Source organism: Trichomonas vaginalis, chromosome II (genome assembly GCF_026262505.1).
Source record: "Trichomonas vaginalis G3 chromosome II, whole genome shotgun sequence".
Taxonomy (NCBI): domain Eukaryota; phylum Parabasalia; order Trichomonadida; family Trichomonadidae; genus Trichomonas; species Trichomonas vaginalis.
Genome location: NC_067204.1, coordinates 4559121 through 4579226, shown reverse-complemented (window position 1 = coordinate 4579226; position 20106 = coordinate 4559121). Strand labels below are relative to the sequence as shown.

The 20106-nt window shown below is 29.1% G+C and overlaps 5 protein-coding genes and 1 pseudogene across 6 annotated transcripts, besides 6 other annotated features; 4 read left to right on the top strand and 2 right to left on the bottom strand.

The window, feature by feature from the left end:
- Window positions 1-38: 38 nt before the first annotated feature.
- On the top strand, window positions 39-2657 carry TVAGG3_0486330 (WD40 repeat-like family; the record flags this gene model as incomplete). Its single annotated transcript, XM_001301690.1, has 1 exon — window positions 128-2611. One exon carries the CDS (start codon window positions 128-130, stop codon window positions 2609-2611), a length of 2484 nt encoding a protein of 827 aa, XP_001301691.1.
- A 140-nt stretch (window positions 2658-2797) lies between these two features.
- Window positions 2798-3695, bottom strand: TVAGG3_0486320 (protein serine/threonine kinase protein; the record flags this gene model as incomplete). Its single annotated transcript, XM_001301689.1, has 1 exon — window positions 2805-3695. The coding sequence occupies one exon, from the start codon at window positions 3693-3695 to the stop codon at window positions 2805-2807; it is 891 nt and encodes a 296-aa protein (XP_001301690.1).
- A 2264-nt stretch (window positions 3696-5959) lies between these two features.
- Window positions 5960-6577: a mobile genetic element.
- A 558-nt stretch (window positions 6578-7135) lies between these two features.
- Window positions 7136-8056: a mobile genetic element.
- A 3-nt stretch (window positions 8057-8059) lies between these two features.
- Window positions 8060-8568: a mobile genetic element.
- Window positions 8569-11409: 2841 nt separating this feature from the next.
- Window positions 11410-11763: a mobile genetic element.
- A 55-nt stretch (window positions 11764-11818) lies between these two features.
- Window positions 11819-11863: a mobile genetic element.
- A 642-nt stretch (window positions 11864-12505) lies between these two features.
- On the top strand, window positions 12506-13459 carry TVAGG3_0486260 (DNA/RNA polymerases family; the record flags this gene model as incomplete). The annotated part of the gene is made up of 1 exon (XM_051236047.1): window positions 12506-13459. A coding segment is annotated over one exon (954 nt), but the record flags the coding sequence as incomplete, so codon positions are not given.
- A 169-nt stretch (window positions 13460-13628) lies between these two features.
- On the top strand, window positions 13629-13865 carry TVAGG3_0486250 (uncharacterized protein; the record flags this gene model as incomplete). Its single annotated transcript, XM_051236046.1, has 1 exon — window positions 13629-13865. The coding sequence occupies one exon, from the start codon at window positions 13629-13631 to the stop codon at window positions 13863-13865; it is 237 nt and encodes a 78-aa protein (XP_051093870.1).
- A 211-nt stretch (window positions 13866-14076) lies between these two features.
- Window positions 14077-14762, top strand: TVAGG3_0486240 (annotated as a pseudogene). The gene has a single exon. A coding segment is annotated over exon 1 (686 nt).
- A 163-nt stretch (window positions 14763-14925) lies between these two features.
- Window positions 14926-17277: a mobile genetic element.
- On the bottom strand, window positions 16660-17277 carry TVAGG3_0486220 (keratin-associated protein family; the record flags this gene model as incomplete). The annotated part of the gene is made up of 1 exon (XM_001301916.1): window positions 16660-17277. The coding sequence occupies one exon, from the start codon at window positions 17275-17277 to the stop codon at window positions 16660-16662; it is 618 nt and encodes a 205-aa protein (XP_001301917.1).
- Window positions 17278-20106: the final 2829 nt, after the last annotated feature.

Here is a 20106-nt window from a genome sequence, read left to right as displayed (position 1 = left end):
ATGTTTTTGCCATACTTTAGGAAATTTTGTTCATGAGATCTATAATTGATATGAAACAAGATAATATAATGTCATTGTATGATTAATCTAAAGGTAGATAACTTATAAAGAAACATTTCTTTTTTTTATGGAAACTTCGATTCCTTATCAAGAAATCGAACTCTTTAAAAAAGAAGGAATTTGCTCAGTTAAATCTTATTTTGATTCAAATTATATTGCATTTCTCACCAAGGATGATATATTTATCCATGATTCATCATTAATTGACTTTCCATTTGTGTCAAATTACCAGCGTGATGAAGAATCTATTCAAAAATATGGACAAAATCATTGGATTCAATGGATTGATAAGGAAAATATTGCATATGGAACATGTGCAGGAACAATTTTCCATCAAAAAATCGATTCTGAAGGCCAATTTCTTGAACCAACAGTAATTTCTATCGAAAAAATCATAGTATCAACATTTATTGCTAAAAATTTACTCGGAATCTGTACATCTACTTCCGAAATATTTTTATATGATCCACAAAGAAAAATTAAGCAAAAAATTCAGTTACCACCCGAAATAGGTGCCATCAAGAACCCCATGTTTCAAGAACCGTATACTCTTTACGGACTTGCAAATAATAGACCGATTAATTTTCAAATTAAACCAGAAATAATACAAGGAAAAGCTCCATTACAAGTTACAAGTATCAATTGTCCAAATATTTCTGAAATTTGCTATCATCAAAACTCAACATTCGCTGGATGCATAAAAAACGACAATTCAGTTCATATCGCGCTCAAAGGATACGAAGAGAACTCGACAGTCATACTTAAAGTCGAAGATTCCAAGTCAGAAATCATTGGCCACACATTTTTAAATAATGGAACTTCATATGCTACTTTTCATCGAAATGGATTATTACGCATATGGAATTCCATTACAGGATCAATAAATAACATTACTATCAACTCAATTAAAGATTGTACGTCATTTTGTCTTGATAAAACAAATCAACAGCTAATTCTAGTCTCAAATGAAGGAGTTAAGTCAATACAGTTCATAACATTCAAATGCGAATACGGATTTACTCCCAGAGCTGTTTTTAACATATTTTCCAACGAAAAAATTTTTGATATCTCAAGTGATGACACAGCTAAGCTATTTTTCCCATTGAGTAATGCCGTAGTATACAAAGACGTCCTTCTTTTATGCAATAAAAAAGGTTTTGCCACGTATAGAAAAAATGAATTGTCAGAAGTCGTTCAAATGGAAGTTTTGCACTCAACAATCATCATGGACACGATTGTTATTGTCTCCTACAGCAAAGACATGTACGGATATTACGTTGCATTTTTTGATTTTCATTGTAATGAGCTTGGCTGGTTCCCTTTATCTCATGCAGCCTTAACAATGCATGTATGTAATAATAAGATCGTTCTCTCCGCGAACACGAAGTTCTCTGTCATTAAATTGTCCAATGAACCCATTGATACGAAATTCATCACCAGAAAAGATGAAAAAATCTACATAAACATTAAAACAACGAACGTAACAAACCAGATACAAGATGCTCTGGCAACAAAGAGATCGAAGGCCGTTGTTTTTAATGTAGACGGATCAGTAATAATCCAAACAACTAAAGAACAATTAGCAACAAGATGTTCTAGAATTTGGTTCGTGACAAAAAGTGACATGTTGGTCATTCAAAAACCATGTCAATATATTGTTATGTTTAATGGATCGTTGTTTCCGTTTAATGGATCTGTTTTATTCTCAGATGGCTATTGTTTTTATAACTTTTTGCCTGATATTCAATTTGGAAAAATTATTTTGAGGAAAGAGGTTGTTATACCACATTTGTTGATGCCATCAGTTGATAGTGATGAAAACTTTGAAATGGCGCTTGAACATTTCGATGGTTGTCCAGATTTATCAACATTTTTGGCTGATACTTTATTATATTCAGACCAAGTCAAGAAATTCTCATTAACACTTAAGAGATTCTGTAATTTAGGAGACAAACTATTACAATCTCAGATTTTTTCAAAATGTTTATCCAAATTTGAAAATTCTCAATTAGATGAGTTTATGATGACAATAGATGTATTCGCTGTATTCAAGAATCTATCCCAACCAGCTCAAATAGTTATTCTTAATAAATCAAATCCGAAATTGTTTTGTGAGCTTGTAAAACAAGGAATTGGCTACTTCCAAAAGCCACATGAAGATTTCCTAGCTCCTGTTGTAAATATGCTTCAAAAATATGAAGTTAGCAAAGCAATTAGGTTAATTGAACTATTTGACCTAGATATTCCAAAGATTTGTGAACAGGTGAACTTCCCTGCCATCAAACTTGAATCTATGCTGAAATATGTTTATTTGGATGTTAATTCTTTTTCAGAATATTCTCTTCCTTCTGTTGTTAATTTCATTTGCGCTTCCCTTATAGGAGTTAATAAACAGAACTTTGCGCTATCAATTCTCTTGTCAACTGGCAATTTTAGGAAGGCTTCATCGATTTTATCGATTAATGATGATCTTCTGTCAGAAATCAAGACCATTAAGATATCTAACGATAACTTAATGAAGACTATCGAAAATACTCTTTCCCTCATATAAATGTAAATTTTTATATTATAATATTTTGATATTAGCTGTAATAAATCAGTAGACTTAGTTACATATGAATAGAAAACAATATTTTACATTCATTTTCTCACATTTACAAAAAAATCAATGATTCAAATATCTTTATATACAAATTTATTATAACAAACAAACAAATTAAATTTACAATGATTAATAACCGAAATTAAAGTGAATTTCTTTTTGGCGTTTTGAATATACATGTGGTATGTTTTATACGAGGTCTAGCATTATATAATCTTGGGAGAATCGTTGGTAAAGCCTGATTTGAGAGAGAATTTTGCCTAAATATGGCCATATTAAGTAATTGATCAACTGTTGGTCTCTCTTCGGGGTTTTTGGATAGACAGCAACCAATAACTTTTTGAAATTCATGATTTCTAATAAGTTCTAGCTGTGGTTTCTTGTGCAAAGTATTTTGACACAATTCTGTTTCATCAGCTCCGATCCAAGGGAAAAATCCGGTTGCCATAACAAAAAATGTGACACCTATTGACCATATATCTGCTTTAAATGGATTATATGGCTTCATGTCTAATATTTCTGGAGCAATGAATGGGATTGAGCCACCATAGTGAAGTTCTGTGTCCTTGTTTTCGTATTTGATGCTAAGGCCAAAATCGCATATCTTTATCCTATCATAATCATCAAGAAGTATGTTTTCTGGCTTTATGTCTAAATGAGCGATTTTATTATTCTGACATGCTTGAATTGCCTTCAGAATACCGCATGAATAGCGGATTAAATTATCACCATCTAAGTAATTCTTTTGTTTGATAATGGAATATAATGAGGCTTGGCAAAATTCGTATAAAATGTAGATAAATCCTTCATAGTGCTCGTAATTATACATTCGAACAATTGAAGGATCATCAATTTCGTTCATTAGATTGATTTCTGATTGACGAAAACGATTTTCAGGAATTACTTTCAGAGCAAAGTGCGTTTCATAATGAGGATCATAAACTAAATACACTACCATGTGTTCATCAGCATCAACAATATCTTTTATGATGATATTTTTAATCTTAGCATATGATTCATCTGTTGGATTCATAAATTCAATAATGAAATCATTTTTGTTTTTTTGAATGGGTGTTAATTATTTTTCACATTAATACTTGATTTATTTTTTATTCCATATTACAGATAGAATTTATAAATCTGCATTCAAAAATATTTATGTAACGCATTGAAAATTTTGAACTAATTTGAATATTCACAAAAATTATTTTTGATATTTTATACCATATGTGATTTAAAATAAAAAATAAATGTCATCGTTTTTTATAAAAATTATAAAAATTGCAAAATATGGATTTACTTTCAGTTATAAACTATTTGTTTAAGTACGTTCATTAAATTGAATTTTTTGAATATGTGTTTTTTGTTTTCAATTTTTAAAATTAATTAATAATTTGATTAAAACCATAATTTCCTCACAACTCTTTTTTAGCATATTATTTCATATTATATGATATATTGTTTTTTTCTCAAATACATATCGGGAATTGTGAAAAGTTTATTAATAACATTTGCCTTGTTTAGCCATAATATCATAATTTTATTCGATATTTTCTAAATTATTTTGTATTTTCAATTTATTGATAATTTCAATAACAAAAAATTCAATAGCTCTCAATATCATTACATAAAATTTCAATTATTAATTATTTTTAACTTATAATCATTAATTATATAGCATTTGATAGATTGACTTTTTATTTTTATTGTTTTATTTCAATTCAACATTAGTTTTCACCTATTTTCATATATTATTAATTCAAATTATTTTATCTTTATAATGATGCTTTGCAACGAATAAAATCAATTATTTGTGAAAACAAAAAATTCTCTCAAATTGAAAATAAGTATTATTTGCGAGAATAATCATTACAACCATCTACTGGCATGGGATAACTATATGGCTTAAAATTTTATCTCCAAACTTTAATATCTATGAGAAAATAATGATTCACAATAATATTTTTGATAATCATTAACAAATGAATGCCACATTAAGAAAAATGCAGGTCTTATATAACAATTGTACTTGAGTTAATGTTTTTCAATATCAACTCTGCAATAGAAAAATGATAAATGTATATAAATACCATCATGCATCTAAACATAAAATTTTTATTTCATCAGCCAAAGGCTCTCATCCAGATAAAATGATTTACAAATTAAATTAAAGTTCAAGAAATAATATCACATCCCAACCTACCTATAAAATATCACTCTTTTAATTTTAACTTTTTTGTATTCCTTCGTGTGATCTTTCTTGCTCAATTTAGAAATCATGAAAGACTTAAAACATTTCATATTCAATGCATATACGAAAATATATAGAAGGCAATATCCTTCAAATCTTTATATGAAATGTGATTTCTTGGAATTGAATCTGACAAGTAGTATATGTTGAAGGGTTTAGTGACTTTTTTTGTTACGTCTATATATAGATGAAGGTATATTTTCACATCTTCTATATATAGATGATATAAAAATTTTTTCTTACGTTTTTTAAGTCATGAATTCGTAAGAAAGCGCGACATTATTAAATAAATTAGTAATAAATATTATATACTAAACACATTTTAAAAATTAACATTAATTTTAAAATAATTTATTTTTTATCTTTTATAAAAGAAGCTATATATAGATGATGTCAGATATTCCGCGATTAATTAAACATTGTTTAAATCCTGAATGGGTTAAACTTCAATTTAAAAATGAAGATTGTGAATTATTAAATGAATATGAAAGCCAAAATAAGCTAATGAGGTATAAATATAATGATAAAGAATATTTAATTTCATGGAATCAATGGAGTCATAATCAAAGACCTCATAAACGAGAAGAAGAAATTGAAAATAATGAAATGGAAATCATTGATGACATTAAAGAGGATGGAATTCCTAAATTTTGTAGAAAAACCTTTAGAACTAAGTTAGGAGCATATAAACGTAGAGTATTAAATCCTGAATATCTTAAACATCAATTTAAAAAGGAAGACTGTGAATTATTAAACGTTAATGAATATGAAAATGCTAAATCAAAACTGAGATATAAATATATTGGAAGTGATGAAAGGTGTAAAGATAAAGATAAAGTTTATTCAGTTTCATATAATAACGGGCACACGTTAGGGATAAGAAAACATTTAGGAGATTATGGGAAATGTTCTGAATTCTTCAAATCTAGTATGTACGAGAGAATAAAAGAAATTAGAAATAAGGGTTTCGTTTTGCGAAAAAAACGTACAATACGCAATTTCGCTAAAAAACATTTAGCTAGCAATTTCGACCTTTGACTCCACTCGAGAAAGGGACAGACTAGCCCATTGTCACTTTTTAATTTAGCAAATGAACGCTTATGGAGTGGAGTTTTTGGGTAAATCTGATTTGCTTATAAATGAAATAAAATCAAAAGAAACCATATTGGCATTATATTATGCAAAAATAAATGATCGTACTTAGTACTTTTAAAGTTAATTTCAGAAAAAATTTGACACAATGGTATCCGGCACATACAAGTGGTGTACAACCAAAATATAAGTTGGTTTAAACATATATTGCTATATCTCATGATCTTACTTAGTACTTTTAAAGTTAATTTCAGAAAAAATTTGACACAATGGTATCCGGCACATACAAGTGGTGTACAACCAAAATATAAGTTGGTTTAAACATATATTGCTATATCTCATGATCTTACTTAGTACTTTTAAAGTTAATTTCAGAAAAAATTTGACACAATGGTATCCGGCACATACAAGTGGTGTACAACCAAAATATAAGTTGGTTTAAACATATATTGCTATATCTCATGATCTTACTTAGTACTTTTAAAGTTAATTTCAGAAAAAATTTGACACAATGGTATCCGGCACATACAAGTGGTGTACAACCAAAATATAAGTTGGTTTAAACATATATTTTACTATGGTCAATATCCTAAATACTGATTGCTTTGCATTCATATCTCTTACATTTTCTATACCCACATCACTATTCATTGCTATTCCTATCTTTTTCATTTTTGTTTGTTTCTCATAATTTCTCAAAAAACATGATAACTTGATATTTGTAAATATCATACTTTATAACGTAAATAAGAACTTGACCTATTAAGAAAAGCAGTAATGAAAAGAAAATCTGAAATTCATAAAAATTACAAGTTTTTGATGACAATTAGCTTAATTAAACCAGGTACAAGATTATATAATTGTATTTTCTATCCAATTATCCATATAATATCTTATCCAGAAAAAATAACTTGATCAATACCAAATGATTTTTTAACTAGTAAATAAAGTATTTTCTTTACACACACATTGTATATCATAGTTTTTTTTTGGTTTCGCAAAACATCCAAAAACAAATATGCTATAAAAGTGACAATTTTAGCAAAACGAAACCCTTATTAGAAATAATTATTTTCATGAATGAAAGATTCACTACCATAATGAAATAAAAAATAAAAATTTTTTTAAAAAAAGGTGACCAAACTATTTTTTGAAAGTCCGCCATAACTTTAATGGTACTATTTCAGCGTGTACAATGAATACAAAAATTCTAAGAGTGCCACATAAAATAGTACTTTAGACTTGAGTTAATGCTACCAAGCAAATGTTAAAAAGATGACTTTAGTGTTTTGATAATCAAAGATTAAAATCATTATTGTCTAAATCAATAATCATAACGACAGAAGTTAATGTTTTTTCATCAGTGCTTTAAATCCACTTTTAAAAGTATACCTCAAAAATCAAAATATCAAAAAAAATTGGCCGATAGGTTTGGCTTTAATTTTTGTCTGCTTTTATGATTTGATATGGATGTTATAATTTTAAAAGTTGAGCCAAATTCACCAATAGATTTTTGAGATTTGCAAATACTCAATAATTTTCAGCGTGTTATCTTTTATTAAAAGAACTATTTGGTTTCAGTATCATATAAATTGATATTTACTTTCTATTTGAACCTTCATTTAGCTAATGATTTAATAATACAGATTTCATCTAGTCCTTATAAGAGAATTTTGAATTTGTTATAATAAAAAAACAAACAGATATAGCTTACACTTCTATAATAAAGATACCTTTTATAGAAATCAGTATGAAATGTGTTTTGGCTTATTGGAAGCATATCAGACATAATCACCATAATCAAAAAATCTATATACCCAATAAGTAATAAATTTGTCGATATAGATTTTCCATAAAATTAGTTTTTAGTCTGATCTTAAAATAAATTTAATTTTTTATAAAAAAATCACATTTAAAAGTACCTTTTTAGTAGCTCGAAATCCTGTTGGTGAATTTCGGGCGTACTTCAAAATTAGCTTTTCTTCTACATATGCAAGCTATATTTTAAATATGGGGCAAATCGGATCGGCGAAAGGAGTTTAGTTACCTTTTTAAAAAATAAACTTTAAAAATTCATGTCTTACGAAAAATTAAAACTTAGTTATGTTTATTATTTTATTTTTTTATTTTGTATGAAATGAGCGTCAAAACTAACGACGTTAAAAAATTGGGATTCACAAATGAGGAAATAAAGGATATATTAGAGGAGGCGGGTTATGAGGTTGATAAATATTATTTAAGAAATTGTCAAAAATTCGCGGAGTTATTAAATGAGTTTGATTATGATGGAAAAATGAATAAAGATGATGTTATAAATTTCTTATATCCCACATCTGAAGAAGAAAAACCTAAAGAACCTGATGTTTTTCCTGAATATTATGAAGAACGGATTAAAGATGATGAATACAATGAAATTGAAAGACTGAAAAAAATAAGAGATGAAATAGATGAAAAAATTAAGGAATTAAGAGAAGTTGAAAATATAATGAAAATGAAGTAGAGGGTTTAATGAATATCCCAGCTTCAGAATCAGAAGTTCAGAAATCTCATGAAGAAAGGTATAAAAATTATGTCTCAGAATCAACACAAAATTTATTAGATGGTGAAATAGACGAAACACTTTCAGAAGAAGGTACTAAATTTATTCGTAAACATAAGTTACAATTTATTGATAATGAAGAATACCCCTGTATCTTATTTTCACCACCTTTAGATTCCGAAAAATTCAAAAAAGCACTAAAAAACGTGACATATGCAACTAATACGATTAAGAAAGAAGATCATGATATTTACACAAATTATTATTTAAATAAATGCACAGGTGTTGATAAAGTTTTTGATTTATTAGATAAAATATCAAAAGAAACCATTGGAACATATAAAATTTTATGTGATTGCGGTTTCATTGTTGAAGATACTAATAATGTTTCATATGAAAGAACAGCACCGAAGGAAGACGAAGTTGAAAGGTCTATATCATTCGTTATTAAGAATATAAAAGATATGAAAACGTATAAGCATTATATTTATTCATTTATTTCAGAAAAAATGGAAGCACCCCATAAAACATCTTCTTCATCATTTTATAGCTATTCATACATTCCTTTTCAAAGTTGTGAAATTAAATAAGACAGGAATTAGATTTAATGTATCAGGGTACGCATTCTTGAGTAAATTAAAATGTATTCGTCACGTCGCAGATGATAAAAATTTATGTGTTCTTAATTCATTTTATGGGCTTTAAAAATAAACTTTATTTTTATTTATTTTTTAATTTTTTATTCTTACATAAATGAACAAAAACGGAACAGCTAAAATGAATGATAATCAAATTAGAGCAGAAGGTAGAAGGTTATTTAAACGCTTCTATAACATTCCTGATGGTGTTAATCCTAAAACTCGTAGAAGCTATTTAAATGAAGCAATAGATGCATATGAAGGGTTTGACATTTCATCAGAAAGTGAGAGATTAGCGAGAATGTTAAATGTTAATATTGATTTCTATTATTGTGATCCTCAACCAGAAGAGGTGGACATAAATAAGGTAGACTTTCCATTAGTGGATTCAATAATGATAGATCCAGAATTTGAAACAGTAAATATTTTATTAACACAGAGTCCATGTGGAAAACTTCACGCTGACAGAATAACAGACGTTGAAGCACTCACCGGCTATAAAGTTTGTCCATATTGTAAAGAAGAAGTTTATTCTATCCGTGATGGTCCAGAAAGGAAAAACCAAAGAAGATTTTTAAAGCATTGTGAGAAATGTAAAGAAAATAATGGAAGATTAATTCAAGACGTTCAATTGCAAAAGACCCAGCAACCATATGCACCACATATTACGAAACAGAAGATATATCAGTGGTTATTAGCTCACAATTTGCAGAAATATTATAAACCGACAAGATATTATATTACTTTTGACTTCGAAACATTAGAGACTAAAGAAGAATTACAACTTTCTGAGTGTGCAACTTTGAACGCTTACTTAAAACCATTCATGGTATCATCAACGGTTAAATTAAATGATAAAACATATACGAGGAATTTTTGTTTAACTTCGAGTGATTCTTTTATTTCTGATTGGATTGAATTTTTATTTTCAACCTGTTCATTAGTTGCTAAATCAAATATGAGTCAATACGATGAATTATTGAAGCCGCAAACGGCGGGGACTTTGTCCCATACATTAAATGAAAAACAGAAGGAAGCATTTAAAGAACTTCTAGATGAGGAATTCAATAAAGTGAATATCATAGGTTTTAATTCGGGAAAGTTTGATTTAAATTTAATTCTTCGTGATTTAAACACTGCAAAATGGAAAATAAAATCAATGCTGGGTTCATCTTCACAATTTAAGCAAATCATTGTAAAGAAAACAAACGTTCCATATGAATTAAGATTTATTGACATCAGAAATTATATAGCGGGTGGAACATTAGATCAATTCACTCAAGATTTCGGAAATAATAAAACACGTGTTAAATCCTTTTTCCCTTATCAATTTATCACGTGGGAAAATTACGAAGAAGAATTATATAAAGTGGAACCATTCACTCAAGATTCATTTTATTCAGCATTAACTCAAGAAACTATATCAGATAGTGATTATCAAATATATCTCAATGATGCTAAAAATTTTAAGAATAGATTAGAATATTTTATTCATTATTGCAATAAAGATGTTGAAATTATGATTGACCCAATTGATAAAATTATTGAAGAAACATTTGTTTATAAAATTGATATGCTCCATAATCTTTCTTTATCATCGAATGCTTCAATGATTCGTTACGCTTTAGCATATAAAGACTTTAATCCTAATGAAAAATATCCTGAGGAAGAGATAGAATCAAGTTTTGAATTAACGAAAAAGTATTGGAAATATAAAATTGAATCATATAAGAAACAAGATGAAAAAGCAGAAAGAGATACTAAAAATGATGTTTCAATGGATGATTTTCAATACTATCACGATTTAATCCTTTCATCTAAATGCAAAATGTGTGGTAAAGCGTTTACATATGCAAATAAACCAACATTGGATAGAATCGATAATGAAAAACCACATACCAAAGAAAATTGTCAGTTAATGTGTTGTTTGTTGTGCATGAAAATTCGGTTCACTTCACTTCTGACAAAAAGTGACAAGTTTACATGACAAAAATAGTTTACTTGGCAAAATATATAGGGTATTTTTTTAAAAGTAGTTATCTTTATATATAAAAATAAAACTTTTGATATATTTGAGTAAATGATTTATTAATTTATTTATTTTTTTTAAATCAAATCATATAAATATATATATATATAATAGTGAAATAGAACAAGAGATAATTATTGATGATTAAATTGTAGACGAGGATAAAAGTTTAGATAAATTAATAAAATTAGTGTGGAATCAGACAAAGTTTCCCGCTGTTTGGGAAGGAATTGTTGGCTATGATGTACTGATTCATGATCAGTACATCATAGCCAACAATTCCTTATACAAAGTTCAAAAACTTGGGTGCAATCAGAACTGATTGCACCCAAGTTTTTGAACTTTCTCGAGGGAATGAAAGGGTAAGAGGTATACATTATGAATATATACCTCTTACCCTTCCATTCCCTCTCTGACAGCGGAAACTTTGTCTGAATGTTAAACTATTCAGACAAAGTTTCCCGCTGTTTGGGAAGGAATTGTTGGCTATGATGTACTGATTCATGATCAGTACATCATAGCCAACAATTCCTTATACAAAGTTCAAAAACTGATTTTCATTTGGCAGATCCACTTCTTGTCTTTCCATTTTTTTTGAATCAATTTATACAAATAAACTTATAAAACACAAAATTATTATTTTATAATATAATTCTTAGATAATACATCCGATATGTAAAGTGTCAAAAATGAAGTGAACCGAATTTTCATGCATTACAAGTTAATGTGTTGTTATTGCAATGTCGTAAAATCAAATAAAGATGAAGATGTTCAACGTTTAAGAATCAATTTAAGAAATTATACATTAAAAAATAATTTACCAATGACTTTAGATTCAGTTGAAGCTTATCACATTCTCCGTAATGGAATTACTGGTGGTTTATCAAATGTTCAACATAGAGTAAATCTTAAAGGAATCACGCACATTAATAAACTTTCATATAGTCCAGAAACTAAAACTGTATCAAATGAGGACACTTCCAACATCATGACTCATTTCGTTGGTGTTGATTTTAATTCATTATATCCTTCATCATTTTCATCTAATCCTCATGATTTCATTCAATATACTGACCATAAAATGTATATGCCGGGAAGATTGAATGGTGTTATCATTTGTGATACAGCAACAAAGAAAGCAAAAGCACTGGGAATAATTAAGAAGAAAAATACTTTATTCGTGGCTGAAGTAAAGGGTCACATTGATGAAAAATACATTAATGATTACATAAACTTTTTACCGATAATAAGAAACTTAGATATTATCACAGATGAAAAAACAATTGGCAGTTTTATGTATAATTACATGAAATCAAACAATCTACCGGTTGACCAGAAACAGAGGAAATTAACTCAGTTAGCATCAACACACAACCAATATCAACCATTTTCTTATTATTATCTTTGGTATCTAATAGACAGATTTCATTTTATCATCGATGATATTCAATCAATTTTAACATTTACGAAAAACACTTGCTTTAATGAATTTGCGAACGAATTTATGAACGAAAGACAAAAGGCTGAATTAGAAGGAAATAAAGGAAAAAGTTTATTTTGCAAGATTTCGCTTAATGGATCATATGGTTACGATGCAATGAATACACAAAATTACGCAAAGACTAAAATAATGAATGCACAGAAGGCACGCGTTGCATGTATGTCAAATAAGTTTAAAAACATAAGAGAAATAGGTGAGGATACATATCAAGTGATGCTTAAAGATAGATTTTATAGATGTGATACATGTTTACAAGAGGCATTCTTCACTTTAGATAATGCTAAATACTGGTATTTGGTTTTCATTTATGATTTTATGTATAAATGCATGGATGTTAATCGTTTTCATTTCATTGAAGGTGATACTGATTCATCTTATTGGGCTATTGCTGGCGATCCAAGTCTTCCTAACACTCAAGCATTTCAAGCAATTGTTACCGATAAACAATTTTATGATAAAAACATTTTCAAATTCGCACCATTTGATTTCTTCTGTTTTGATGAGAAATTTAAACCTAAATTAAAGAATAAAGCTGAAGAAAAAGCACATGAGAAGAAGTTATTGGGTTTAGCAATTGAGAAACAAGGTGATAACATGGTTGCTTTATGCCCTAAGTGTTATACATCATTCAACGGTTCAATTGATGGAAGTGATTTTAAAAAGATTGCACAAAAAATGAAAGGTGTTAGTTTACGACAAAATAAACAATTAACACCTAAAAATTATTTGGATATAATAAATGATAAAGTGATATTTGATGGTCAGAATATTAATTTACAACTTAAAAACGGGTCAATGACTCGCTTAACAATCGGTAAGACTGCATTAACAGGAGCACACACTAAGGCTGTATGTTGTGAAAATGGATGTTGTATGCCATTTATTTAATACAATTTAAAATTTTATTTTTAATAAAATGCCACAGAAGGGACAAAAGGAACCGAATAGATTTATACCAAATGGTTTTAACTTTCAGATTCCAAATAATCAACCGCAACGAATTTTTCAAATCCCACCACAGCATCAACAGCCGCAACAACGACCACCACCACCACCACCACCACAACGTCAACGGAGAAGAACATTCACCCCTGAAGAAAGAAATTTCAATAATTTGATGCGTCAACAAAATCAAGGTTTGAAATTTAGATAGAAGATATACCGCTGAGATTCATATTTTACCTAATAATACGGTTAATTTTGCTGGATTTTATGATCATCATCAGGAAATCTGGACTCCACCATTTGATACCGTTTTAGAAGGAGGAACCGTTAATGATGCGATTCAATATGTAAATAATGGTTTTGATACTATGATTCAAAGAGGTGGGCACCCTTAAAACATTTATTTTATTTTTATATAAATGGATAACGCAGATTTAGAAAATTTAATTGATGATTTAGTATTTAATCAAAATTTTCTTAATTATATGAATTAAAATCATATCTCCAAAACATAATAACAATATAACGGGTGATGATATGGATTATTATTATTCATATTATAAAAATGAAATTTTGAAATATCATGATAAAATAATTTCTGAAATTAAAGACAAAATTAAAAATAATGAATATACAAGGGAAAAACTAAATCACAACTTAAACAGTTGAAAGATTTCAAAAATAAAGTATTAACAGAAGAAGAGATTGATGAATTATATAAATTATATAATCCTGAGCCGCAAAAACCAAAGGAACAAAAACAAAAGAAGAAAAAAGCCGAAAACAACACCAAAAGAGAAAGTAGCAAATGTTCAACAGCTAAAGGTGCAAAACGCCAGGTCCTTCAGACCATAAATGATGCACAAGCTTTAATTTATGATTCATTAGTTAAACCATATTCAGCCCGACTTTTAAATGAAGATCAACTTTTGGAATTCATCCTTCAACATAAACTCGAAGCGGGAAAGTATATCAAACCTTTATATACAGCATATTTAAAACAAATGAATAGAATACATCCAGAATTAATGAAAGGAAAATCAACAACTAAAACTTCATCATCCAAAATCAAAGCAGATAAAATTAAACCACTTACAACACCAAAACCTCCAACGGTAGTACCTCCTCCTTCAGTTAATCCTTCATCATTCACTTTATTATATCCATTTCAAACATTAAAGAAACAAAAATATTTTAAAAAGGATTTCAAGATATTAAATAAACCAATTGACCCGAAAATTCAACCGTTAAAGGAAAAATTTAGTCGCCCTTCATTTGCACCATATCCATATTCATACGAAATAGATCATTTAGAATATTCAAAAGGAAACGTTACTTATTTATTTGCCATTAACATTAACACTAGATATTTATATTGCATTCCAGTGAAAGGGAAAACAGAACAGGAAACAAGAAGAGCTATTCAATACTTACTAGATCATGAAAGAGTAGATAATATAAGGGGTGATGGTGATAAAGGATTTCAGGCAGCTATGATTCATTATTTCCCACAAATTAATTTTTACTTTTCATCCTCTCCATATACGTTTCATAATAAAATAGTTGATGCGGTAATGAGAACTCTTAGAGATGCGTTAGGGGTTAACGGTCAGATATACTGGGATGGAAATCATGACTCCATCATACAGCAGTTAGTATATTATTACAATAATACATGGCATAGAACTATAAACATGAAACCAGTGGAAATGAAAAATGATATTTCAAAAGAATGGGAATATATTAGAAAGCAAATGGAAAGGTTAAATGATGTTAAACGTGAACAAATTAATTCGGGGCTCATGAATTTTAAACAGGGGGATAAAGTTTTGATTCATCTCGATTATGGAAAAACTGATAAATCAATGACAAAAAGAAGACAAAGATTTGACACAATAGCTGAATTTGTTAGATATATTAACGGCAATGCATTAGTTGAGGTTAACAATAAAATTAATAGAAATTCCGATTTATTTTATTACTCATTATATTTAAATAATATTTAATTTTTTTATTTCGTAAGAAATGAGTGACAACAAAGCAGCCAAGAGTCCTGATTCAATTAAGATTCAGAGTCCAGATAATGAATATAAAAAGAAACTAAACAGAATTAAATCAAAAATATGCTATTACAAAAAGAAGCCGCAATGCGGTGGGGTGATGCCAATAAAACTAAAGTAATTGAAAACGATAAAGAGAGGAAAGAAATAATCGAAAAATTAGAAACTTACCGTTCAATCCTTAAACTGAGTGAAGCAAAAATAAAGAATTTAATAGAATAAATAAATTGATTGGAAGAGATGAATTTAATAAAGATGAATTTTTAAACTCAATCCAAATTTAATTTTTATTCCTCTTCGACAACGTCTCTTCGAGACGCCGAACCCTTCTGGGTTCTTCTTTCATCATTACTGCATAACCGCATCTTCTCGGTTTTCGTGGTTTGTTGTTTTTAATTCGTTCTTGCATCATTTTTATCATTTCCTCCCTTGGTATGATTCGTGGTAAATTTTGAGCTTGTGGGGTATCCATTTATATAAAAATAAAATTTTGTTATCAGTTATTTTATCATCATTTTATTAAGTTCATCTTTAGTTAATAATTTGAATGGATTCGCTAATGTTCCACCTTGAGCCACAACACTTGCCCCGGCTAATTGTGAAGAACCTGGGATAAGTACTCCATGAAATGATTTCATTGGTATTATTAATTTAGAAATAGTTGGCTTAATTAATTTTGTCATTTATGATAAAAATAAAATTGCATAATTTAAATTTTTTTCTTTCTCATTTTCTCATTTTCTCATTTTCTCATTTTTCATCCTGTTTTGGTTTCAGCAACTTTTCAAGTTGTTGTCAGTAACTTTAATTTTAACTTTGGATCAAATATTGGGTTTCCATCTTTATCTCTTCCAATAACACCATATGGTAGAATCTTCATTTATACTAAAATAAAAATTTAAATTATGCCGTTCTAAAGTTTGTGAAACAAACATTGAGCGTTCATTGAACGCGAAACCATGCATATACTGTCATATAAGGTGGCATGTAATCTTCACCCGAGCCTGTTGGATTTGTTGTGAAAGTGTGTGAATGATTTCCTCCTGGTTCAGTTGGTCGAAAAGTCTTTTTTGTTGAATCGTTATAAGCTGGAGATAAAACATCATGACCGGCTTCATAGTCTGAGTTGTATAATGGGTGGTCTCTTAATGAGTGTATATGGTCGCCAGAAAAGTTTGTAGTTCCTGTATGCTTATGCGGCGGAAGGTTTGCTTCTTTAATTTTCTTTGAACCACCGGTTTGTTTTGAACTATTAGCACAGTAGAGGAAACGATCGGTTATTTGTTGCCATGTACCGAAACCGAATACATCAGCTGGATTTGTTGAATTCATTGATGTATATATTGAACCAATGGGGTAAATCATCTCAAGAATTGTATTTAATCCATTATGAATATTGAATTTATTATATAATATTGAATTTGGGTGAGTATTTAAAACTGGTCTTGTTATCAATAGAGCATTTCTATTATCACTCAATGCTTCATTAATCATATCATCTACGTATGTATTATATACTCCTGCTAATTCTTCATAGGGAGTGTATGAATTTAAATCCATTTAATCAAAAATAAATTTATAATTTTAAACATTTCTATTCATCAATATTTCATCATATGAACTTCTATACTGTGGTGGTGTACCTGTTGGATGATATTTCAAACCTTCGTCCGGTGTCCATGTCCAATATGTAGTCCTAGTAAACCAAACCTGAGGAGGATTTGTCACCTTTGAACAGTAAGTGTCATTTTCACCCTGAATGATTGGATAAGCTTTCACTTGTACTGTAACTTGTGAGTTGAAAGTTTCTAATCCATCAAAGAATATACCCGCTCCATCATGTTGAACTGGAATAGTGCATAAGAATGAAGTTTGGTCTTTCCATGTTCTAGCTAATGGCGTGCCATCATCTGCATTCAGTGGTCTAGTTAATGAGTCCTCGTATTCTTCTGTGCATTCATTCACTCCATCTAAATCAGAAGCTTGAAGCATACGTGTAAAGAATATGTCGCCCACTGTGGTCATCGCTTGATCGGGGAAGTTTCTGGAATCTATAGTGACCTGAAGACTCGAAGCATTGGATTTTCTAAAAACCGTTCTTTGCATTGCATTCTTCGGAAATGCTAACACAACATCTGTAACATTATGAAGAGCGTATGAGAAATCTGAGCTAATACCTTCAGGAGTGATGCAACCTCCATTTAGTGAACGAACGTCAATATGTTGAGCTGGAATCATGAATGGATCTTCCTTACTGAATAAACGTGGTATTGCTTTAACTGATTCTTCAATTAAACCGTATCCTGGTGTAATGCATTTATCCTCTAAAACTTCCATCTTTGTGCATGAAATAATAACGTCATCAACTGTTGCCTCAGCAGATGTAGCGGCTAAGCTTGTAATTAATTTGGCAGGAAGTCCGATTTGTTGGAATTTGCGATCATATTTATAACATGATTCATAATCTTTTCATAATTTTCATCAGTTATCTTTTCATAAACGTAATTTTGTAAATCAGCAACTCTTAACGGGTCAACCTGACAAAATACTAAAGTATCCCTGAAAACATAATATTTAAGAATGATATCACCAAATGATTTAGGATAATCATCGAACGCCTGAAATGCTAACAAATCATTTACCGGAATAAACCATATCAAAAGTGACATCAACTTCTTCATTTGCTTTCTTGAAAACTTCTGAAGGGTCAATATATTTACCACATACTGAGTTATCATATTTTTGAACATTATTATAACGAAGACATGAACAAACTTTTTAACTTTCCTTTCTGATTTTGGTTTATATGTTGCAAATGCGAAAGATTCACGGGCGCAATCCATCTGAAGATAACCGGCATCACCTCTTTCGGTTTCTACTTCTAATTGTTTAAAGCTTTGATTTGATGATTTGTAACCAACGAATAAACGCATGCATTTAAAAGCGGCATCACATGTGAAAGCTTTATTTGAAACTAGAGTTGCTTTAACTTTGCGTTTCATATATGTGTCACCTAATTGGTTCACATCATGAGCCGGATTTGTAATTCTTAAATGAGTTTGTTTATCATCAAAATATGGAGCATCAGAGTCATAGCATGAACTTTCAAGTTCTCTATAATATCTTCTACCGTCATTCTTTGCGAATATTTCATTTATCTTTTCGAATGAATGAAACACATTTCCATTAATCGGTTTAGTGTTTGGCACCAAATAGTTAGTCGTCATTTATTAATAAATAAAAAATCAAAATTAAAAGATGAAAATGAATTTTTAATTTTAATGAAATAATCAACTATGGCTGCAGGTATATTTAAGAAACTGTGGGATAGAGTAAAAAGAGGAGCGAGTAAAGTTTGGGAAACATTGAAGAAGGGGGCAAATTGGATATTTAAGAATAAAGAAGCAATTAGTGACGTTGCTGAATCAATAACACCAAAAGCCGCCCCAATAAGAGAAGTTTTAAATAAAGGAGAAAAAGTTTATCAAAGACTACAACCGATACTAAGATAAAAATAATATTTATTTATTTATTTTTCCACTATCTACCTCCTATTTTATTAAGTATTCCTTCAGCAATTCCACCAACTGCGTTACCTGCTTGTGCTCCCATCGCCGGATTACCTGCTTTAGTACCTAATACTCCACCTATGATAGTTCCTGCCGTTTTCGCTACTGGTGCCAAAAAGTTTGCAACGGGTTTAATAATCTTTTTATAAACCCAACCCGCAGCTTTCTTAATTCCATCCCATAATTTTTTAAAGAATCCTGCCGCCATTTCTGATTTAATATTAATTAAAAAAATATATTTCATCACTTATATTCTAATTTTTATTTAATGATAAATGAAACCGATTTTAAAAATAAATGAAACAGAGGAAGAAATAAATGAAAGTGAAAATGTTCAACAAAAAATAAACGTTGTTAAACCAATTACTGAAATAAAATTTTTTTTCATCTGTTGAAGAATTTAATGACTATTATGCTAATAATAAAAAATTATTTGAAGAATTGACAACGTGTAAATTGAATAAAATGTTTAAAGTTGATGGATTCAAAATTTCAAAAATAAAAGGAGTGGTTAGTTTGAAATCTATTCCTCAATCAAGAATCACCTCATTAATGAAAATAGATGATTTAACAAAAAGAATAGAAGAGATTGAAGAAAGAATGAATCAAATAATTGATTTCATAAATTCAAATAATCATTAGTTTCTTAAAGTTCAATGTTGAACTCATCAAATTCATCTTCATCATTACCATTACCATTACCTTTAGCGAGTTTATTTACTCTTTCAACTTTATCTTTTGATAGTCTTGCGTTTAATTTTTTCTGAAGTTTTTCGTTACCAAGTTCTAAAATTTTACATGGATGATATTTAAACCCGTT